Here is a 24532-nt window from a genome sequence, read left to right on the forward strand (position 1 = left end):
AAAAAATTAAGTAAAGCAATAAGATGTTTTAAAAATCATGAAATTTTGATTTTTCAATTAATTATTTGATAACTACTTGGTTACTTTTAAACCGCCATAATTTTCATAAGTTTATGTTGATTAACCAGTTAGCAACCCATCAGAGCAAACTCTTTGCCTTCAATTTTTTTCGAAAACCAACCCGCTCTGGGCGATGTGCAACAAGAGTACCTTTGGGTCAAGTTTCGTTTAGCCGAAATCTGTTAAAAAAGAAAAAACAATTTTTTTGTCATTTAAGTACCTCAGGCAGTATATTACTGAAAAAATTTTGCCGCGGAAACGCGTCACCATTTTTTGAATGCGGTTTAAAAGTAACGAAATGACATACATGAAAAATTAATGTTATTTCATATTTTAGACGTCTTTGTAAATACTAATACGAAAATGAAATTCCGCGGAAATGCGCTGTTGCCATTTTTTTGAATATGGTTCACAAGTAACGAAATGAGATATATAAAAAACTAATATTATTTTATATTGTAGACTTATTTTTAAGCACCGATACAAAAATGAAAATCCGCGGAAATGCCTTGTTTCACCACTATGCAGTGATCTTCTTCCCGACCTTTGACACAGATCAATGAATATTATCTATTCTTATCAACTTAATATCGCTATGGTCAACAAATGCGAAAATTTAAAAACAATTGTCAATAAAGCATAAAAACGACAACTAAACCAAACCAACTAAAACCAAACCGAAAGTATGCAAAATAGTTGAGAATACTATGGAAAACTTAATATTGAAGATTTTCCATTACACCGCCCTTATGATAGATTTCCGCGGAAATAGTTATATAGAAAAGTTATAGCAAATTATTAATCAAACAAAAATATGTAGTTTTTATCTTCCTATCACATTTCGGCACTTCTAAACCCGGAAAAATCAATGAAAATTATTGTGATAAAAATATATTTTCGAATAAAAATTGATCACATCGTTATATTAAATGTTTTTACGTCATTCTATAATGAAAAAACTATTAAAAACACCGTAAAGTTTTAAATTTTAGTTAATAATAGAAAAATTAAAAATTCGAGTTTACTCAAAAACAAAGAATTTCCGCGGCAAAAATCAAATTATGTAGTGCTAGTTTTCTTGTATAGAATCATCCTATAAACCGATATTCTATATAACTGATTTCGGCTAAACGAAACTTGAGCCGTACCTTTTTTGTAGGAAAAAGTATGTAGTTTTCAAAAAATGAACCCACGTTGCAAAAAAAAATAACCTCAAAAATGTTATTCACGAAACAACCCCCTACCCTTTCCGCTTTTCCAAATAATTTTTCAGTATCACTATTTAATTTAGGGTCAAAATTTATGGCAGAGCATTTTTTTTCGAAATTTTATCTCGCTTTTTAAGCCTGCAATTTCAAAACAACCGTTTTTTAAATTCACCCTTTCAGTGCCCCTACCTCCCTTAATATGCATTTTCCGCCCTATGCTTATAGGAACTTTTTTTACTATTTTTAGGGGTACTATCACCCCCTGATTTTTTTACACCATTTCAATGACACCCTGTATATGGGAAATGTTATCGATTGTCATTTCCCAGCCTGTATATTGTTGGTTATGAAACGTGGGACATTTTGCAAATAAAACATGACACACCGATTTTCTGGTACTTAGAACATTATTTTCTTCAAGTCTTTAAATATTTTAACATTCAAATATGTTTGCTTATTATTATTGCATATGTTGGAGGCAGATGCCGAATTCGGCCTATATCCGAAATAATTAGACATATAGCGATTTGTCCATACTAAACTTGCTAGATGCGTGCAACTTCGTGGTTATAAATAGGCTTTATATAACTTCTTTGCGGAGGGGGTTAATCTTTTTTTGGTATAATATAACAACAAAAGATTAACACCCTCCGCATAGAAATTGAAACCAATGCAATCAATATACTACAATACTCTTCCGCGTAACTTTGTGGATATAGCTAGGTATATTTAATTATAATAGCCATATGTCTAATTATTTCGGACATAGGCCGAATTCGGCATCTGCCTCCAACACATATATTAATATATAATATGGGCTTAATTTTAATAAACTAGTATACTTTTTATATTGGACCTTTCTTAATTTATATACAGGTTGTTAACTGGACAGTTACTTATAGGGGAACAGAATGGCAACACTGCCTATTGAGAACGCATGCACTTGGGTTTTCTGCCGACACGTCCCGTCGCGTCGTCTATCGACGAGCGGGCCGAGGTTGCCATATTTCAACCAAAAAGTTCTTGCCGCGAGTAATAAACAAATTAATAACCTGTATATGTCCAAACTAGAAAAATTATTTAACAAAATTATAAACTCAACAACAAAAAATGTATGTAAAATAACCAGAACGCTCTGTTAACTTTTCCCTTGTGACTTAATTACTTTTAATGGCAGTCTGTTACTTAAAAAATAAATATAACTTAATTTAAATACATTCTACCTGTTTTGTATTATAATTTTTAATATTATTTTTAAGCTATACTTTGTATAAATTACATATTATAAATTTCCACAATTTTTATATGTTTGGTGTCAAATGTAATAAAAACTTTAAATTTACTGGTATATATTTTATTCGTATCCTTTAAAATAACGTATAAAAATATATTTGTTTTACTAGAAAAACATCTGGAAAAGCTTAAGTATTTATTTTAGATCCAATCCTTTACCCCATATACCTAAGAGTTTATCTTCTGGAATACTTGAGATTCTATCCAATAAGCTCCAACCTGTTTTTGAAGTTGTTAGAATATATTCATTGTTCGGGTCTTCTAGACTTGAGTATGCTCCATATAAAAGGGACTGGCAATACCTTGCCAATACACAAATCTATAACATTACATTTTTCAAATAATGTCTATACCTAATATCCCGGGTGCGTCTCAAAAGTGGAGCACCCCTATATTTTTTTTTATTTTTCCAGATAAAAAAACTAGATTTGGATGTTAGTATTGTAAAACTTGGAAAATAAGTTTGTTATAATAATGCTTTTATTTATTCATTATTCTAATAAAGAATATGCATGCCTTCGGAAACTCTATTTATTTATCTAGTAATGCTAAACCACTCTATTTGAAAGTCGATTAGAGAAAATAGTATGATTCATTGACAAGCGATGTAAATATTTGTGATCAGGTAAAATTGTGATGTAAGAGGAGGCTTAGCTTGCCGGCGGCAGGTCAGTAGTAGACGGGCCGGCCGACTGTTGTGTTGTGTTTTGTCATAGAGCTGATATTTGGGGGTTGCGAGTCTTTTGACTATAAACGTTGCATGTACTGTAAGGCAACGGGTCGTTTGACCATGAGAAGAAACCCTCTTGTGACGTCTTGCCTTCGAGGTTGGTCTTGAGAGTTTGAGGTCTCCCTTGTCTTCTCGATTGACACGATGCGGCGTTGGGGTAGTGAAGTACCACAATTAGCCTATTCGATTGGGATGCAAATCTGTTTAGCGGCAGATTTGCGTCCGGGGGAAGCCCCTATACTATTTTAGGTGACACTAGCTAGTTGTTGAAGAAATGTTGTTGAATTTTACAGTATATACATAAATTAGGAAAGACTGATTTTCATTTGCATTCAATTGTTTTTGGTTGTAAATGGCACCCCCTGTATATTTTGACTTTATTCGATAGAAAATGACACTCTGAATGGCATGATATATCATATATCAACTTTTGACATTTTTGCATATATGGTTTATTTGAAATTGTAACACATTGTTCATAACTACAATTTGACAAAATACCAAGTGAGTGGTACCAAATTATTCGTAAAAAACTGCTTTTACCAAATATGCTAATGAGCCACCCTTGTTTTATTTGAAAAACTTGTGATATGACTAAAAATACGATTGTGACACACATTTTAACCGGCCAGGACAAGACACGAAAAACACTAGACGATGAAATCTATTTTTCCAAGGCTCCTTGATTAAAAATTATTGTTTTTAACATAGCCATGGAACTCTAGACGGAAATTTAAAATACAATATTTTTAAAGCCAAATTGTCAAAAGTTGTAGCCATTTCCGGTGAAACAGGAAATGTCCAAAAACAATTGAATACGTCAGTCAATCCTAATTTATGTGATATACTAACATAACAAAATCTCGTTTTTATCTAAAAAAATAAAGAAGTTATAGAGGTGAGCCACTTTTGAGACGCACCCGGTATAGTCTATACCTAACTTAATGAATGTTAATAATAAAGTAAATAAAATTTCTTCTTGTAATACATAAATATTTTGAAATGCTATAAATACTTAAGGATATTCCAATAGATGTAAATCTATTGGAATAAACATATTTTTTCGTTTAATTTATCTTTGATTTGAGTTGGGTAGATAGTAGTAGGACAATGCTGTTATTAAAGAAAGAAGTAAATACCTTTAGTAACTTGAACTCTTTTAAAGAGATGGTCCTTGCTGAGCAATAACCTCTTACAACATGTGCACCATTGCTTATATCGTTGGATGTAAAAATCATATATGCTACAGCCAATGCTAACTCGTATATGTAGCAACCATAATGAGTATCTCCAAAATCTAGAACGGCCTTAATGTACCATCCATCTTTATTTTCCACCAGCAAGTTTTGTTCATTTATATCGCCATGTATAATACCTTAAAAATAATAAAAATATATCGTTAACATATCATAGGTAAACAACAATCAGAGAAAACATATCATAGATAAACAAATCAATTCAGGAAAGCGCATTTGAAAGTTTCCATCTGTCAATTATACGAAGGAACACAAAATAAAAGTTTGGAACACCCTGTGGAATATGCTAAAAAAGCAAGGAATTTGGAAATAATTTTATCATTTAGGTGCATTTTTTTCCATAGTTTATTTTATGCTTCATCTCAATAGCTCTATTTTTTGCGGATTTCGTTTTTGAAGAAGACACTAACATTTTTTTCGTAATTTTTACATTAAAACCATGCCTTTGCTTTTAGTCCCAGTTAACAGACCTATGAAATAGTGTTTATGATTTATGTAATTTTAGTGTTATTGAAAAATCATATTATTATTGTCTGTTGGCTGGTGGCCAGTTACTCTAGCAGAGATGGTTTTAAGTCCAGAAGTTATATCTGCTATAGTTGTGCTTTAAGTAAAGATGATAGAGATCAAAATTATGTCTCTAACAGATTTAGATTTTTTTCAAATAATTTCTGAAGTAACGTCAATAGACAGTTAAAGCACGGCCAAAGACGTAGACGTAAACGTATCTTTACGTGCCTTTACGTACGTACAAAACGCAAACGTATCGAACCGAAGGAGTTTCGATTTTCACCCGAATGATGCCGAACGTACAAATTCACAAACAATTCGTTTCCACAACTGTCTAGTATTATTTAATTAAATATGCTAGTTCTTAGCCAAAATCCATATGAGGATTCTAAAAGATGGAATCTAATAAATAATCATAAAACTCTGTCTGTTTTCCTATATTTTTTATTACTAAGAGCATTTTAAGTTGTAAGGACTACTTTCTGTAATAAAATAATTTCCATTTATAATTTTCTTCATTTTTCGATATTACTTTTATAAATTTAATGCGGATTCAATAGAATAATAGATATCCATTTTCAGTTTTAAAATTAAATAAACTGTTTCACAAAATAATTTAGAATTACAAATGTACCATTTGCGTTACGTACGTCAAATACTTGCTTTAACTCTTGTTTACAGGACAACGCAAGGGCAGACGTAACGTAGGTTTCTGCGTTACGTGTCGAGAGATACGTATACGTATTGTGCCTTGCTTTAACTGTCTAATATTTGGATGAAAATTGGTGTCTGGGAGTTTTTTAACATGAAAAATTTGATTTTGATGTCAATGTGACTCCTACTTGTAGATGGCGCCACCTACATATTTTTAACTGGTTTGTAGAGTAACAACCTTTTCATCGGTACCTGTATAAAACTAGTGAGTGAAAAAAGATACATTTACGTTTTTCACGTAAAAAAGGTCTCTTGGTAAAAATCGCTACGGGTAAGGGTTCTCGAGATATTTGGAATCGAAATTATCAATACAAGTCATCATTGACATAAATTAAACACGTTGACTAAATAGTTATTAGACTGAAAATCATAAATTTGAAATGTTTTTGTGTCAAAAGTTCAACAGAAACTATTTTATCATCATTTTTTTTTTGAAGAAAAATTTATAATTAATTTAAAAATAATATGTTACGTTTTTCGTCGGTTCCGTGTGGACAGAAAGTCACAATTTATTTAAAGACAATTTATTTAACACTAATCAAGAAAAACAATAACAATAAAAGCCTTAAAGAACTATTTACAAACGATTTATAATTATTTATCTAGAAAAAATTTATTTTGAATTTTAGCGCGTCAACTGTACTCGTCTATTTATTTCTGTCCTCCTCAGGCTCCAGCCGTCGGATTTTATACCCACAGCTAAAGAGTTTCTCGAATAATCCATAAATCATTAGGTGCATAGAGAAGGTTTCGAATGTTCTCGTATGTACTCCATTTCAGTGGAACTCGTTTTTTCTCGAACGTTCGAATGAATCATTACGGTGTCTATTCTTTAATGCGATGTTAAGGTCATCTGAGGCCGGGACATATAGTTAGGTTAGGTCGAGTCCACACGGGTCCGCAACAATAATAAAAAGTTCCCAAATTTATAATTTCACTCAAATAACTATCTACTCAACATGTTTATTTTTAGTCAATAATGACATGTATTGATTATTTTCATTCTAAATATCTTCGGAAATGTATATTTTTGCACTGAGTAGTTTTATACAGGTACGGACGAAAATTTATTACTCTTCAAAACAGTTAAAACACATATAGGTGGCGCCCTCTACAAACAGGAGTCATATTGACATCAAAATAAAATTTCTCATGTCAAAAAACTTCCAGACACCAATTTTCATCCAAATATTGACGTTACTCCAGAAATTATTTGGAAAAAATAGAAATAAAAATTAAACTTCTACACCCTGTATCTCGAAACTAAGCATTTTAGGACATACATTTTATACGAACTTTTTTACTTGTTTTTATCAGCAGAATATGCTGCCGAAGTTTCCGGAATACAGTTCGGACCACCCTGTATATGAAATATAATCGATCATTTCCAATCCAACTGGACACAGTTTTTTTTTTCAATCATGCGGTTTAATGTAGAGTTAATATGAATAAATCTAACCTTTTTCAAGTTCGTTTTCAATTGACAGAACTCTTGCAGAAAATTCGTTAATTATTTTCGATACAAGTTCTTTTTTATTCTCATCATTAATCGCATGTAGATATTGTAGAATGTCAGCGGCTGAACCTAGGCTCCATTGAATCCTCTCGCGATAAACAGGATGATCAAAATCCTTAAAAAAAATGTCATTGTTATTTTTTTTTATTAGTGATAAAAACATAACTTCATTTTACCTGTAAAGCATTGTCTATCTTAGCAGCAAGTTGTCCAACTTGATAAAATAGTTCTGGCATGTATTGGTCAATCTTATGTAAAATAGTTCCATCTATATATTCCAGTAATCGTATAATATGATTTGTTCCTGATATAATTACTTTTTCAAATATCTTTTTCTCTTTGGTCAGCACTGGTTTGGGACATCGTATATTGCATTTATCTAAAAGAAAATAATTAACAAAATAGTAACGTTTACAAAATTTAATACTATATGAATTAGAGTCCAACGAGACGATGATCAAGCAATGATCAAGCAATCTGGAAATTTCTTAGACAAAAAATACTATCATGAATGTACACTCAGATGCAAAAAAACGCAACGGACAAATTTTTCCTCAAATTTAAAATGTTATATTTTTGTTATTCTTAGCCCCTATTTTCATGATAAAAATTAACCAAAGCATGTATTGCCATGAAACAAAAAACAAAATGCTCAGGAGTCATGGGTTCTGGCCGTAAAATTATATTTCAGGAAAATTTACACACGAAATTATTGCACATGGTGTTTTAAAATTAAGGTAAAAAGACAATCTCCCGATTAACCCTGTATAATATGCCAAATACTGAAGTTTATAAAAAAACTTTTTAAAAGTTTACGAATTAAAGTTGATATAATAAAATACAGTTTGTTAAAAAAATCATGAAATTGGGCTAAAAATAACAAAAATATAACACTTTAAATTTGACCAAAATTTTCTCCGTTGCGTTTTTTTTGCTGTTTCTACTATCATCTCCTAGCTTCTAGCCACCCTATCTCGGTTAATTTTGATCTGAGCAAAAAAAGTATAGAGATCATTCCTTTGTAAAATTTGACGCTCCACAACTTTTATTTTAACTTTTTTTTCTTCTTACCATTTCTCCAAAATTTCGAAGAAATAATTGTACTCGTATTTACTTCACCCCTTCTCGGGGGTGAATATAAAAAAAATCTTTCACAATTAGTTTTCAGATCTTTCAAAGTAACTTCAAAGTATATCAAAAATTCAAGTTTTTACCAAAAGTTCGTATTTGAAGGCCTATATTTCAATTCTTCCTTCAATTCTAAGCAAAAATTGAGATCAACATAATGTACCGGGTGGCCAACTAAGAATGGATGCCGGCTGTATCTCAGAAACTACTTATCGTATAACTTTGGGAAAAAAATTTTAATAAGTAAATCGACCAAGAGAAATTGCTGGAAATTATTTTCAAGTTCGAAAAATGTCCGCTAGAGGTCGTTTCTCTGATAGCCAATCAGAAAACAGGATTTTTCTCAAAAATATGCAGGTGAACAGGTATTTTAAATATTACATATATGATGTGATATAGAGTATTTTGCTCTATCTTATAAAATAAAATGGTGGGAGAAGTTTAAATTTGCTTTTATTAAAATAAGGATAACTCTGGTTTGGGTTGCCCGATTTAAACAAACTAGGGCTCGTTAAAACGCGCTTTTCTTCCTTAATGATCTCCAGTATAAATTTTGTTTCCATAATTTTTTTCGTGGTAGCTAGAGGGCGTTGTTTGACATCATAACAGATATTGCTCATAAAAAAATTAAATATGAGGCTATATTCTCTTTGTACAGTTAAATAGAGCACACAATTTCCAAAATATCAGCGCAAACCACAACTTTCTATATTCTCTCTAACCGGAGATATTAAGAGAACAAATCATGTTAGGCTGCCGCCGAGGCTGCCGCTTAGGATTTTATAGTCTTAAAATTATAGTAGTAGGCTAGGAAACAAAAAGAGGTAAATTAGTTATGTCAAAATATCAATTTTTCACAAATTTCTCGATTATTACAATAGTAATATTTAAAATACCTGTTCACCTGCATATTTTTGAGAAAACCCTCGAGAAAACCCCTGTTTTCTGATTGGCTATCATAGAAACGCCCTCTAGCGGACATTTTGCGAACTTGAAAATAATTTCGAGCGATTTCTCTTGGTCGATTTGCTCATTAGAATTTTTTACCCAAAGTTGTATGATAAGTAGTTTCTGAGATACAGCCTGCGTCCATTCTTAGTTGGCCACAAGGTACATCAAACCAACCGTTTCCGAGTTATTGACTTTTGAAAATATCACTTAAACAATTTGGTTTAATTAATTTCGATATGTTCAGTTTCATTTAACGATGTCATTTTGCCGAAACTGTGATCCTTAATAAAATATTATTAAGGATCCTTAATAATATTAAGTGATCCTTAATAATATTAAGTGATCCTTAATAATATTTTATTAAGGATCACAGTTTCGGCAAAATGACATCGTTAAATGAAACTGAACATATCGAAATTAATTAAACCAAATTGTTTAAGTGATATTTTCAAAAGTCAATAACTCGGAAACCGTTGCTTTGAGGTACATTGTACCATTGTGTGTATTTCGATTTTTGCTTAGAATTGAAGGAAGAATTGAAATATGTAATAATATACAGGTTCTATTTAAAAAAATGAAACTTTGATGTGCCACGACTTTATGAACGACCCTGTATACTTAAATTTATTACTCGCTAATATATATTTAAAAATTCTATAACTTTTGTATTTAACTCTTTGTGGTACCTCCTATAGTTTACCTAAAACCGTTTCCATAAGCGACCCTGTATATTAGTGAGTGAAATTCATTAAAAACTATTTATGGACTATATGCAAAATAACAAAGATTTAAAAATTAAATTAACATACTGAGATGTATTAAAAGGCTAGTCTGGGCCTCGAACCTTCTCTCGTCTTCGGAATCCAAAGAATTTATGATTTTCAACACATACCCGCACTCAGACACTTTATCGATACACGTATTACTACTATCGATCGTACTATCGACCTTAACGTGAAAATTCTTATCGTCGTACCCGTTCAAGCAATAAATTCCGGCTACTCTCAGCCCATACACATCGCAAACGAATCGTTTGGCTTCGTCCACAGTAACCTGTGCCCGAATCATGATTTATGCGATATTTAACGAACCTCGCTCGAAGATTGATGAGCCTACTGTCCGAGTTAAGCAGAAAATTAACTAAATTAGCTAAATCGGCGCGCAGCGGATTTTTCTTAATTGATCGATAACATCACGAAGCGGCACGCTTCTGGCGCGGGTCATACAACCAAGAAAATCGATGAAATTATGGAATTACAGAGTGAAAACAGAGATGTTAAAAACGAATTTAGATAATAAAATAAAAGATAATAATGTTTTTGTTTATTTATTAGTGAAGATAAGATATAATTATTAATATGTATTTTGTAAATCTGTATATAACGAGCCTTAAATACAAAAAGTAATATTACTTCATTCTGCTAATATTACTTCAACTTCCTTTCTTACGTTATTCATTCTAATAAGTTATGCATATACAGGGTGCTACAAATTTGAGGTACGAGCATTGGTATCTCGGAAACCATAATAGATACGAAGATGGTTAAATTGGGGCAAAGTTGCCGCCTTGGGATATTCACCAAGATGCCATCAAAAAAGTTTTAAAAATTTCAAGGATTGCTGAGTTTTTTGGCAAAAACGGATTTTTTTTAAAATCAATTTTATTTTTTTCCTGCCGTTACTTTTTAGAAAATCAAAAAACCAATTGCACATTCTCATAGGCACTTTATTAGCGCTAGCTGACAGTATTTTTAGATTTTCAAATTAGCTGATAATTTGTGAGATACAGAGGCCGACTTAATTTTTTTAAATACGAACCTGCATTTTTTATTTCAGATTTTGAAAGAACTCGGTCTCCTGAGTACAATGATATGCGACACTTTATACTGTTTTTTTTTGTTTTGGGTACCTTAACAACAACAAAAAAACTATTTAATTATTATTTAAAATAATTTCAAGTCCTACTCTGGTTTTTTAAATTATTTAATCTGATTATATTCATCGCATCAATATTGATCAGCACTAATTAACATTGAATAATGAAAATCGAGCCAATTGAAAGATTCAAATAAATAATACCTTTATTTATTGTGAATTTGAAATCTCTGCGTACGACCTAATAATATGCATAATATTAATCGTAGTTACTGTAAATAAATCACCTTCTAGAAACTAGTTTCTAATGCTCTCCATGTTCGAAAGGGTTACCACCCTCCTTATAGCACAAATTTACCCCCCCCCCCCTCTCCACAAACCCCTTGGCGACAGGTCCAGGAACCTCGTTGGCCTAATGGTATAACTGCTCTACCATTTCCAATTCGTCTTCAGGGGAAATGATTTGATTGTTTATGTTATATTATATTTATATTATTTATTTTATATTATTTTTTATTTTTTTATTGCATTTGATTTTCCGTATTCAATGTTTTACCCCACGTCATTGTTAAGTTTGAAAACTTATCAATATTGTAACGATGAATAGATTAAATATTTAAAAAAAAACAGAGCCGGACTTGAAATTAATTTAAATAAATTGTGTTCAAATGTCCGAAACAAAGTAAAAGTATAAAGTGTGGTATATCAATGTACTCAGGAGACCGAGTTCTTTCAAAAACTGAAATAAATAATGCAGGTCCGTATTTAAAAAAATTAAGTCGGTCTCTGTATCTCACAAATTATCAGCCAATTTGAAAATCTAAAAATACCGTCAGCTAGCCCTAATAAAGTGTGTATGAGAATGTGCAATTATTTTTTTGATTTTCTTAAAACTAACGACAGGAAAAAATAAAATTGATTTTCAAAAAAATCCGTTTTTTCCAAAAAACTCAGCAATCTTTGAAATTTTTAAAACTTTTTTGATGGCATCTTGGTGAACATCCCAAGGCGCAACTTTGCCCCAATTTAATCATCTTGGTATTTATTACGGTTACCGATATACCAATGCTCGTACCTCGAATTTGTAGCACCCTGTATATACAGGATACAGGGTCATCTGTAGCTACTAGAATAAAAACACCTAAAGTATATACTAACAGCGCTATCAGATGGAGCGGAGCGTCCACGACGGACCGTCCGCGACTTCGAGGAAGTACCATGAGCTTATACATATAAACAATTTCACATGGGTCGCGTATGCTCCGTCCGGATAAGCTATATTGAAAAAACATCCGCGCGATCTGACCATCCGCTCCATCTGAAAGCGCTGTAAGATATATTTCAGGAAAATAGTTTAACTTCTAAATAGGGTGGCTCAAAAAAGTGTGGGTGGATCGGGATGATTTTTTAAATGGAACACCCTGTATATTATTGCTTTTTTGGCTTCCTTTTAGATCATATTACCTAATCTTTAAGATATGAGTAAATATATTTTAGTACGAATATACTGTAGCTACGAAACAAAGCAAAATCGGACCTATGTTGATATGAACAATAAATCTTATTTTCACGTGGGGAATCTCCCCACGAGAGATGGCACATGTTTTTTGAAACACCCTTTATACAGGGTGGTCCGAACTGTATTCCGGAAACTTCGGCAACATATTCGGCAGTTAAAAATAAGTAAAAAAGTTCGTATAAATGTATGTCCCAAAAAGCTTAGTTTCGGAGATACAGGGTGTAGAAGTTTCATTTTTATTTCGATTTTTTCCAAATAATTCCTGAAGTAAAGTCAATATTTGAATGAAAATTTGTGTCTGGGAGTTTATACGAACTTTTCTGACATGAGAAATTTGATTTTGATGTCAATATGGCTCCTAGTAGTAGAGGGCGCCACCTACATATTTTTTAACCGGTTTGAAGAGTAATAACTTTTTGTCCGTACCTGTATATAACTACTGAGGAAAAATTATACATTTACAACGTTTTTTACGTAAAAAAGGTCTCTTGATTACAATCGCAACGAGTAATGGTTTTCGAGATATTTGAATTGAAATTATCAATACCTGTCATCATTGACATTAATTATTAAACATATAACCAAAGCATATAACATATGTTGACTAAATAGTTATTAGACTGAAATCATAAATTTGAAATATTTTTGTGCCAAAAGTTCAACAGAAACTGTTTTATCATCATTTTTTGCAGAAAAATGTATAATAACTTTAGATTATTTTAACCCTTAAATGAAACAATCAACCAGATAAACCACTTTTATTATTACGTCAGTACAGCTTGTGCTATTTTAATATTGACTGGTACTCTGGTGCGCTCGTACTGTCGCAGAGCAGGCGCGTTCGCTCGGCCTTGCCCAGGCCTCTCCCGTCGGTGGTAAGCCAGAGCCATCTAGAGTGTCGTTGCGCATGCTGATCTCGCTCGGCCACCCTGGTGTCATGATGTCATTTTTATCATATGTTAACATGTATGATTAATTTAAAAAAAAATTCCCAAATTTATTATATCAGTGAAATAACTATCTACTCAACGTGTTTATTTTTCGTCAATATAATGACATGTAATGACTATTTCCATTCTAAATATCTTAAAAACGGTTGCTCATAGCGATTTTTACAAAGAGATATTTTTTACGTAAAAAGTCACAGAAATGTATATTTTTCGCTGGGTAGTTTTATACAGGTACGGACAAAAAGTTATTACGCTTCAAAACAGTTAAAACACATGTAGGTGGCGCCCTCTACTAGTAGGAGTTATATTGACATCAAAATGAAATTTCTCATGTCAAAAAACTCCCAGACACCAATTTTCATCCAAATATTGACGTTACTTCAGAAATTATTTAGAAAAAATTGAAATAAACATAAAACTTCTACACCCTGTATCTCTGAAATTAAGCATTTTAGGACCTACATTTATACGAACTTTTTTACTTATTTTTATCTGCAGAATATGCTGCCAAAGTTTCCGGAATACAATTCGGACCACCCTGTATAAAGGTTGGGTATTCAGGGTGAAATTTAATTATTGTTGAACTGAGCCACAAAAAAGGTTCTTGCAGTGGAGGGTCTCCGCATTACTTAGCAAAATGCAAGATCAGTATAATTTACATGTTTTTATTTGTACTGTAAGATTTTATTTTTGATCAATTTCAGTTCACGATGACATTATTACTCTGGACAATCTGATTCACGCACTTGGACTTCTTTGGCTTTATCGATAAGACACTGCCATGAGCCAATTCTTTGTTCCAACTCCTTCACTTGGTTATCAAATCTTTCAGTCTTCCTTTTCCATTTCAACAGCTCGATAGTCATAATATCCATCTGTTGCTTACAGACGTCCTTCAAATTGTTACATATCTCCCAGCGCTTGGGAAACACTTCTTCAGCGCTGAAGATTTGACTGTGGAGATAATGAATATCATCCCTGGAATCAGCAATTTCATTTTCTAAAGCAGTGAATAGGGTTTTCGTATTATTTAATTGTCTGTGTAATTTCCTGTCCGGTGGGTTTTCGTTTTTAATAGATACATTTTCGCCAACAACCATGCTACTATAATCATAATCACCTCTCTCTGCAAGCGTTGTTTTATGTAATTTCATCTTAGTCCGGCTTTTATCGAAATCATTTTCCTCCGGTGTCAACAAGTAGTTAGACATTATTTTATTAATGTATTGCATCAGAATTTATAAGAAATATTACTTCCAAATGAATCAAATTTAAAAACGGTACTGTCATTTCTTGACAAATAATTTAAAATAACAGTTCAGTATCGATTATTCGTATAAATATCGATATTAAGTACCTACATCCGCTCATCTCTAAATTTCTCTACCTAACCTAACTTTGTTTTGTTTTTGTTTAATGTTTTGATTTTGATCACATTTTGATATTTGTATTGATTGATATGTAAGTTTCCCAGTTACCAGCAGTTACCTTTAAACTTCTAAACAAACAAAAAATATATAAGTCAAATGCTTGTGAAACGACTGTTATGGATAAAATTGATACATCGAAAAACATTAAAAGCGAAATTACAAAGTATTATCTTAATTTGAAACAGTCCAACAGTGAAGGGTAAATAAAGCATTTTTCTATATTTTTAGTAATTGTATTCTTATAGTTTATTGTTGACTATACAAGACACAAGTGGAAGGAAAGGATTACGATTTGTTTACAGTGATATTCACGTTAATGGATGTGTACTTGCATTGGCAAATACAGAGTCTCAAATATATTTGATCGACTTTCGAACTAAAAGATATTGGTTATTAAAGAAACTTGACTCATGTACTTGTATTAAACTAGCAGATTGTAATGAGGGAGAGATATTTGTAGGGAAGAATAATGGCGTCTTAGAAATTCTAGATATTGATACTGGAAATGTTAAAGAAAAGTTACATGGTCATGAACATCCTGCAATATCTATATCATTTTCTCAAACAAATATTTGTTTATCAGCCTCTAAATATGAAGCTCTAATATGGGATTTAATTACATATAGTAAACTACAAGTTCTATCTCTTGAGGAAAATTGTATTTTAAAATTTGTAAGTAAACTCTTAATAGTTTGTATAATAATTATTAATACAAAAAAAAAATTTTAGGTACACTTTATACCTATTTCAAATAATATTTTAGTATGTTACCAAGATGATATTATTCAAATTTGGGACACAAATAATTTAAACAGTTTGAAACAGTTTTTACCATCAAATTGGAGAAATTACTGTGTGAAAGCTATTTCTTTTTCAAAGTAAATAATAAGTCAAATGGCAATGTTCAAACATTAAATATCTATACCTATTTTTAGAAATGGAAAGATTATGGTTGTCAGTGGTTACTTACCTATTTTAGCCATATTTCAGTTAGATATATGGAAATTATTAAAAATAGTTAATTTACCAAACTATATAAATACTGTTAAAAAAATTGGTTTTATTTCCCAAAATTTTGATGGTGGTAATAATAAATTGCTAGCTATCCTCTCAGGCAATGGCATTATATATTTTTACAATATAGAAGATAATATTTTAATATCAAAATTAGTGTCGAAATTTGAAATATATAATTATAACATTGCTTCATCAAATACTCAATATTTGTCTTGTTTATTGTGTACTGGCGATGTAGAAATATATGATATTAATACATTTATATTGAAGAATGAAAAAACTGTTGTAGAAAATGCAGAATTTTCTAGCAGGGTGTCAAGAAAAAAGTCATTAAGAATTTTGAATAAAAAAGTTGGTATTTTGGAGAAACAAAAGGTTTTCAAATATTTACAAACACCATTTAAAAAATATATAATTAAATATGTTTTTAGATTCATTCTATATTGGAAACAGAAAAACTTAAAGGAATTATAAAAGAATATGATGAATTTCCAGAGATTCATAGGTATACAATTTGGGAAAAGATTCTCAAATTACCAAACAATACAAAGCAGTATAACAATTTAGTAGATCACATTACCATTACATCTTTTGATGAGTTATATCAAAAGTTTTACTTGGAAGATAAAGTGACTATGCAGTGTTTAAAACATGTATTAAATAACATTGTTACATGGTGTCCATTTTTTGCTCAAGTTGATTATTTACCATTCTTCTTATTTCCTTTTATTAAGGTGTTCCATAAGAAGCCCATTGCATGTTTTGAGCTTTGTTGTACTTTAATAAGTAAGTTTTTTTGCCTCTTCTTCTTCATAGAACTAACAACTTTTTTTCTAGTTAACTGGTGTCAACATTGGTTTGAATATCATCCCCTACCACCTTTAAATATTCTAGCAGTAATAGATAATATTTTGATGGAACATGATGCATTACTATTACAACATTTTTCTTCTTATAAAATTAGCCCTAACATATACTCATGGATAATTTTGGAGTCTGCATTTTCGGAGGTCTTGACTGCACCTCAGTGGTTGAAATTTTGGGACCATGTGTTCATAAATGAGCCAGCTTTTCTTCTTTGTGCTGTAGCAGCATACAATATTCTGCAAAGGAAAAATTTAATTTTGATCCATCAAGAACAGTTATTTTATGACTTCTTTCATAGACAAACTCCAATTGATGTAAAAAAGCTTATTAGCAAAAGTTATAACATTTTAAATAATACAAGCAATACAAATCATCCCAGACAATATCTGAATATGTTCACTTGCTTGACTTGTGGAAAATACCCAATTTTTGATCAATATCCAAAAGAAGTAGTCGATTTTCAAAGTGAACATATCAGTTATTTACAAGGACAGTTGGAAGAAATAAAAAAATTGAAGGAGAATACATTAAAAGATAAAAATAGACAAGATAACATTTTAAAAGATACAATTAGAATTGAAGAAGAAAGGAGATGGATTGGTAAGTTAAAATAATACTTTAGACTACAGTAGAACATTTTTTACATCATTACTTTTTTAACCATGCAAGTATAAAAATACCAAAAATAATTCAGATTTTGTTGAAGTTAAAAATTTTTATTTTTCGTTAGATATGGAAAAAGCATGTATTCAAAAAATTAAAGATTACCAAGAAGCTCTAAAAATTCAGCAACAAGAATTGAAAGAAATGAGATCACAACTATACAACAAAGAAAAGGAAATTATTGATAATGCTCATAAAGACTTCAAACAACATACATCAGCCAAAAATGCTGGTACAATGGAAATATTATTAGATGGGTTAGATCTTAGTAAAAAGCTCAATGAGGTAATCTTAAACCTTGAATGATATATCTAATATATTATTTTGTATATCTACTTTTAGTCAGAAATAGAAAAAATACGAGATTTATACAATGAGAAATACATGAATTTATTGTGGAAAGAACAAAATCTAGAGAAATTTCTTCATTCAGAACAACCACATGCTGAATTTGGAAATGAGTTATATTCTGCTCACATAGATACTATGGCAGTTAAAGATAAAATACACAAAGTAAGCGAATTTCAATATGTGATACTTTCTACTCAGAATTTTAACTTATATTTTTTTAATATAATTGCAGACGAAATCTGAAGTTAAAATGCCAGGTAAAGCTGATTTATATCTTACTATTACAGCACTCAATAACTTAATAGGAAAAATAAAGCGGCAGTTAGAAAAAGAGTATCAGAATAGCAACTATGTTTCTGAAAATGAAAACACAATGGTATTTTGTACATTTTTTCATTATTAGTAAATTTACCAATTTTTTAAACAGGTTCAACAATTAGAACGCGAAACAAAATCTCTTGAAAAGGAAATATCGCAACTACTTTCATTATTGGGTCGAAAAAATAAAACAAACTATAAGTGTAAAGAGAATTGTAAATCTGTGAGGTTTACAAGTGATTGATTTTTTAGGATAATATTTATTTATACATAAGTTATTCTAATAAATTTATATCTTAATTTTAAATTCATAGTTTTATTTCGTCGGTTTTTGACTTAGATATTTTCGACATGCATTCTATAGTTTGTTCAACGAGAGGATACCTGACGGTGACAGTTGTGATCTGTCATTTTAGTTCACAAGTGTATTTTCTGTCATTATTTGGATATCTGTCGAAATCTTATACAAGGTCCGGCAATAGTGCGTCCAGAGAAGAACAAACGTAGAGAAGCGACAAAAACCGTCGGCACTATTGAAGTAGGGGGGGACCAAGTTTTGTGACCTTCAAATTGGCGTACATGACAGATAGCATGTTTATAGTAGTTTATGTTTATAGCTACACTGAGAGAAATTCAATGAAGGCAAAAGAAATAAGAAAAGTTGTACACTGAAAAAACATGTGTTCAGTAAAAAGTATATTAGAAATATTTAGGAATCATATTGAATAGTAACTATTTTTAAGATTTAACGGTTTTCCGCGATTTGTGGATTTACCGCGTTCTAACCATTTTCTAACATATTCCTTTTAAGCGGCCCTCACACGATCAATAATATTGTCAATATTTTATCAATATTTGAAAGTTGCCCTGACACGGTCAATACATATATCAATATTAAGTTTTGTGCAGATATTAAGTGTCAATGGCAATACCCTATGCCAAAAAATTAAAGATAAAAAAAGCGTGTCATTTTGGCAGTGAGTGTCAGTCAGTGAGAAAAAATAGAGGAAAAAATTTAAGAAAAAACGTTATATAAAAAATTGATATTCACAAAGAAAAAGGTTCGGCCAACTAAATCTTCTAAAGTACGTTAAGAAACGGGAGCCTGATGATTGCGATCTAAAACTGGTGAAAACAACGACGGTGATGTTCCGTCTTCCGCCATGGTTACGAATAAACTAGTCAAATTTTGTCAATCATGCGACCTAACGATCAATATATTGTCAATACGACTAGCTCCGCCTTTAATATTGTCGAGTATTTTCAGGATCTCGAAAATCCATCAATATATTGGAAGTACATCAATAATATAACGCTCAAACGCTCAAGAATATTGTCAATAATCCAAAATATTGACAATATTATTGATCGTGTGAGGGCCGCTTTAGAGAGACATTTTCAAATCGTATCTGATAATATTGTTCGTTTCGAAATTAATATTATTTGAAAGTGTGTTTTTAAGTAAAACAATTTTAAGAAAAATTCGAATATTTATCAGCTGTTATCACAAGCGTTAAACCAAACTAAAATAAAAGAAATAAAATAAATAAAAAAAGTAAATAACATGATTACAGTTGAGGGTAGGAACTGGGGTATTAAAACAGCAAAATAAAACACTAATTCACCACAATACACTAAAACACTTTACATCAGTGCATCAGCAGATGATTAAAAAACATAATATGTTTATAATATGAGAACAGAGGTGGTAGATTAAATTTACAAGAAAGAAAACTCAGAAAAGATTCAGCGGTTCTAAAAATGTAACCAAAATTGTTTTTTTTTTAATTTTCAAAGTATCTCGGTTATTCTGGACTTGTTTGAAAAACGGTAAAGAGAAAATATGCTTAATTTATCGAGGTCTACCAGCCCTGAAAATATTTGCACTTATTTAAGACTCACTCTATATATTAAAAAATCATATTTTACATAAAAAACCATATTACATTTAAAGATAACACAACTCAAATTAGCGCCGCTATTAAATTATATATGCGATAAAATATTTCATTTTCTAATAGTTTTCTTATCTTTTTGTTTTATTTTGAGGTCCCTATTCGTATATTTTATAGTATAGAATATTTTCAGCCTGATAAAGAGTTTTAGAGCATAGTCTTTCGGAAATTGAGGACATGGGTGTTCCAAATGTTCTTTGTTTATTAGACTACAGTTTTTGTGAAATTGATGGCCCAGTACTAATATTCTCAAAATTAGAATTAAGTAAATATTTTTTCTAATTCATTTATTCATTTATATAACAAGGCTTTTAATTTAAACCCCCTTTTCACAAGGGGGCAATTTATTAATTTTCAAAAGGCAGTTTTTAATAACTAAACGCTAAAAACCTGCATCTATTTTAAGTTTTAATAATATTTAGTCCTTAAAGTTAGTTTCTTTCTTTAAGTACTATTATAAGGTAAGGATAAAATATAGATTAATTAATTCAAAAAAAGATTATTTACCTACACAAATAAAAAAATAGTAAGATTTCAGGACTTATCATTAACAATGGCAACGCTGGCCGTATTCTGAAAACACGTTGAGATCACAGTTAGCATGTTTACCTCTTGTTTACCTTCCACCACCCACTCAGTTTTGTCACTTCTCTACGATTGTTCTTCTCTGGTGCGTCGGGCATCTGTAGCTCCTAGAATAAACAAATTGAGAATTTTGTTTAAGTGCAAACCTACAGTATGTACCAGGATGTATTTTCCAAAAATATTTTAACTCCTATAGGGTGGCTCAAAAAAGCGTGAGTGGATTTGGATGACTTTTTTTAAATAGAACACCCTGTATATTATTGCATTTTTTGCTTCCTTTCAGATCACTTTACATAATAATCCTAAGACATGAGTAAATCTATTTCGATAGTTTCAGAGATATTAAAAAATAAATCAAAAATATATATTTTTCAACCCTTCTTAAAAAAAATATAAAATATACTAGAACTGTTCTGAAATTAAAACTATATTAGATATTTACTTTAGATGGTCTGTTCTAACTTTCTGCTATAAATATGGTAATAATAAATCATACAGGATGTTCAATATTTTACGCCAAACTTTCAAAAATATAAAATAATTTTTCTTTGTTTTTTTAAATGGAACACCCTGTATATTATTTTTTTATTAGATGGAGAATTAAAAAATGAACATTTTTTGTATTTAAAGTATTTCAAAATTTTTAATAGTTTTCCGGATACACGTAGTATTATTTCATATATGGCGCTTCCAATGGTAAAATACGAGCGAAAAATCATTAGGTGGCTCTGATGAAAATTTACTGTGGAAAATGCCATATGAAATACAAAATCGGGAATATCTGTGAAACCGTTCAAAATTTTGAAATACTCTAAATACAAAAAATGTTCATTTTTTAATTCTCCATCTATTGAAAAAATAATATACAGGGTGTTCCATTTAAAAAACGAAGAAAAATTATTTTAAATTTTAGAAAGTTTGGCGTAGAATTTTGAACATCCTGTATGATTTACGATTTCCATATTTATAGCAAAGTAAGAACAGACCATCTAAAGTAAATATCTAATATAGTTTTGATTTCAAAACAGTTCTTGTATTATTAATATTGTTTTTAAGAAAGGCTGAAAAATATATAATTTTTATTCATGTCTTAGGATTATGTAAACTGATCTGAAAGGAAGCCAAAAATCCAATAATATACAAGGTGTTCCGTTTAAAAAAAATCATCCCGATCCACTCACACTTTTGAGCCTCCCAATAGAAGTTAAAATATTTTCCTGAAATACATCCTAGTACATAATTTAGGTTTGTACTTAAACAACTTTTCAAGTTTTTTATTCTAGGAGCTACAGATGCCCGACGCACTATTACCGGACCCTGTAGATAGACTATAACCAACAGTTGGGAAATATCGGTTAGCTGACTGTATTGATACTTTTACCGCTTTTAGTAGTTTGTTAGTAGTACCCTTGTATATGAAAGGGTAGTACCAAAGGAAGGGTAGTACATTGTTTTCTATGTATGCAACCAAGGATATACGTTTATTATGATCTATTTCTCTATGCTTTTTATATGCAACACCCTACACATGAATGATGTTAACCTCACTTTAATTCTCCATTTCCGTTATTATTTCATATCTGGAATCTGGAACCACTTATTGAGCCCTTAAAATGAATAAAAGGACACCAAAAAGGGAAAAAACTGTAAATAGTACCTTATCCCCGATCACTCGTATTTAAAGACATCTTAAAATCGGTGTTTTTCATTATCAGTGACTGTTTTAGTGACAGAAAGTCCGGGATCTGGATCACCCCAAAAGAACTTGACTGGGCCAGCCAGGATAATAAAGGATATTATAGCAGATTTATATAATAATATTCAACGTTGGAATTCACATCATATTAATGGATGTTCAATTGTGAAACAAATTGCGTCAATAAAGTCTGATACCCCGAAAATCAGTTCTATTCAGCTTGAAGAAAGTGTCAATGAACTGTATAGTGTTGTTCAGCAACTAGAAATCAATAGGAATGTTTTCATCACTTTAATAAATCAATGTGAAGCATTTCCTAAATTGCCTAATGTTGAGAATCCTGTATTCTTTTCATTAGAAGCTTCAAACATAGCACACTATGTAAATTCTATTTCTTTAGCATATATCAATGAATTTAAGGTATGAGAAAAAATACATTTTACATATTAGCATTACCCGTGATATTAGCTAGATATTTTAATTTATTAATTTGTAGACAAAGAAACTTATTTTGGAAAACATTGCATTTTCAAAAGACACAAATGATGTTATGTTTCTTGCTACATACTGGACACATCAGTTAAACATTACAGGCTTAAGTAATTTTTATTTAGAATGTTTACTTGTTGAAACAGGTCATCGAGTAATAAAATAGGGTTTTAAAACATTATTTATTTATAAATAGGTATATAAATGTGTAAAAATATTTTATATATAAGTATAATTAACATAATATAGGTATATGATAATATTCGATATAACAATGAATAAATGTTTTAGACTTATTTGCTATAACATCCTCTCATGATATGTAGCTTTTCAATAACTACAGTATACAAAACTCATCCTATACTAGGATAAAGGCACAATCTTTTTTGTAATATGTTTGGGGCACTTCAGATAATATTTATTATTTCTACTTTTTTCTTGTTTATTCAACAGGAACCTAAAATATAATTAAAAATTTCATATTTATTTTTGTTAAACAAGAAAATATACCAACCTCTAATTCTATATATGGCCAATTAGCAGAATTATTATATATAAATTCTAATTGTGGAAATAGCAACCAAAATGAGGTACTTTTGAATCTTTGCTGCCAACAAAGTTCTTCCCATAATCTGTTGATGATACAAACCCAACGAGTCTCGCAGTAAGCGGCTATAATAAATTATTAAGAAAATATATATTTATTTGTACATAAAATATCGAAAATATATCTACCTGTTTTTCCTAATTTATGACCAATAGATTCCCAGGCCTTTGACCTTAGAAGTTTATTATTAAACAATTCGTGATTTACATTAAATAAATATTCATACTGTTTAACACCTCTTGTTAATTCACTATCGAATTTTAACTGGGAATCGACAAATTTCTGAAGCTCTCGACCCATTATTTTTAATGTGCAATGAACTATATATCACAAGAAAATAAGCTTTTCTAAAATTACAAGTTCAAACAGGTTTTTGGGTACCAACTCGTGTAAAATACCTGCAACGTGCTAATAATAATCAGGTAATAAGTTGTAAAGAAAGCACCGAAGAACTTTAACAAAATATACACATGAAGTACAATTAAATAAACAAATTTCAGAGCACAATAGTTTAGGAATGATTCACTCGCGGTCGCGTTGTCAAAAATACCTATCCATTTTCGCGCTTTTAACTTTTAAATACGGAACCCGCCACGTTGCCACATATACCTTTATATACCATTTTTTGGGTAAACTATTTGGTAGTTATTTCTTTATAGAGACAGAGATAGAGCTTTAAAAATATGATTTATGGGAGAAAAAATACAAAATAGGCTTATATTAGATACTAGTTTTATTAATATATCTATATTGATAGTTTGAACTAGAATTTGAAGTTGTTAGGTAGGTTCAGATAAAAGGTAGGTACATTTTTTTTCGACACCTACCTATTTTAGTAAAATTT

General features: G+C 30.6%; 4 protein-coding genes across 4 annotated transcripts; 2 read left to right on the top strand and 2 right to left on the bottom strand.

Moving 5' to 3' along the window:
• Positions 1 to 2606: 2606 nt before the first annotated feature.
• On the bottom strand, positions 2607 to 10635 carry LOC115890257 (hydroxylysine kinase). Its single transcript, XM_030910439.1, has 5 exons — positions 10176 to 10635; positions 7464 to 7666; positions 7231 to 7402; positions 4431 to 4666; positions 2607 to 2880 (listed from the first exon to the last, which is right to left on the bottom strand). Exons 1-5 carry the CDS (start codon positions 10432 to 10434, stop codon positions 2698 to 2700), a joined length of 1053 nt encoding a protein of 350 aa, XP_030766299.1. The 5' UTR covers positions 10435 to 10635; the 3' UTR covers positions 2607 to 2697.
• Positions 10636 to 15113: 4478 nt separating this feature from the next.
• On the top strand, positions 15114 to 18656 carry LOC115890256 (TBC1 domain family member 31). Its single transcript, XM_030910438.1, has 10 exons — positions 15114 to 15339; positions 15386 to 15812; positions 15870 to 16018; positions 16076 to 16532; positions 16589 to 16943; positions 16995 to 17624; positions 17755 to 17972; positions 18030 to 18200; positions 18271 to 18414; positions 18466 to 18656. Exons 1-10 carry the CDS (start codon positions 15257 to 15259, stop codon positions 18598 to 18600), a joined length of 2769 nt encoding a protein of 922 aa, XP_030766298.1. The 5' UTR covers positions 15114 to 15256; the 3' UTR covers positions 18601 to 18656.
• A 3773-nt stretch (positions 18657 to 22429) lies between these two features.
• On the top strand, positions 22430 to 23356 carry LOC115890267 (cyclin-dependent kinase 2-interacting protein-like). The gene is made up of 3 exons (XM_030910450.1): positions 22430 to 22570; positions 22624 to 23012; positions 23089 to 23356. Exons 1-3 carry the CDS (start codon positions 22510 to 22512, stop codon positions 23245 to 23247), a joined length of 609 nt encoding a protein of 202 aa, XP_030766310.1. The 5' UTR covers positions 22430 to 22509; the 3' UTR covers positions 23248 to 23356.
• LOC115890269 lies at positions 23266 to 24488 on the bottom strand. The gene is made up of 4 exons (XM_030910452.1): positions 24087 to 24488; positions 23817 to 24035; positions 23596 to 23753; positions 23266 to 23538 (listed from the first exon to the last, which is right to left on the bottom strand). The coding sequence occupies exons 2-4, from the start codon at positions 23986 to 23988 to the stop codon at positions 23524 to 23526; spliced, it is 345 nt and encodes a 114-aa protein (XP_030766312.1). The 5' UTR covers positions 23989 to 24035; positions 24087 to 24488; the 3' UTR covers positions 23266 to 23523.
• Between the last annotated feature and the right edge of the window lie 44 nt (positions 24489 to 24532).

This window comes from Sitophilus oryzae, unplaced genomic scaffold (genome assembly GCF_002938485.1).
Source record: "Sitophilus oryzae breed Bouriz unplaced genomic scaffold, Soryzae_2.0 scaffold_860_pilon_pilon, whole genome shotgun sequence".
Classification (NCBI taxonomy): Eukaryota; Metazoa; Arthropoda; class Insecta; order Coleoptera; family Curculionidae; genus Sitophilus; species Sitophilus oryzae.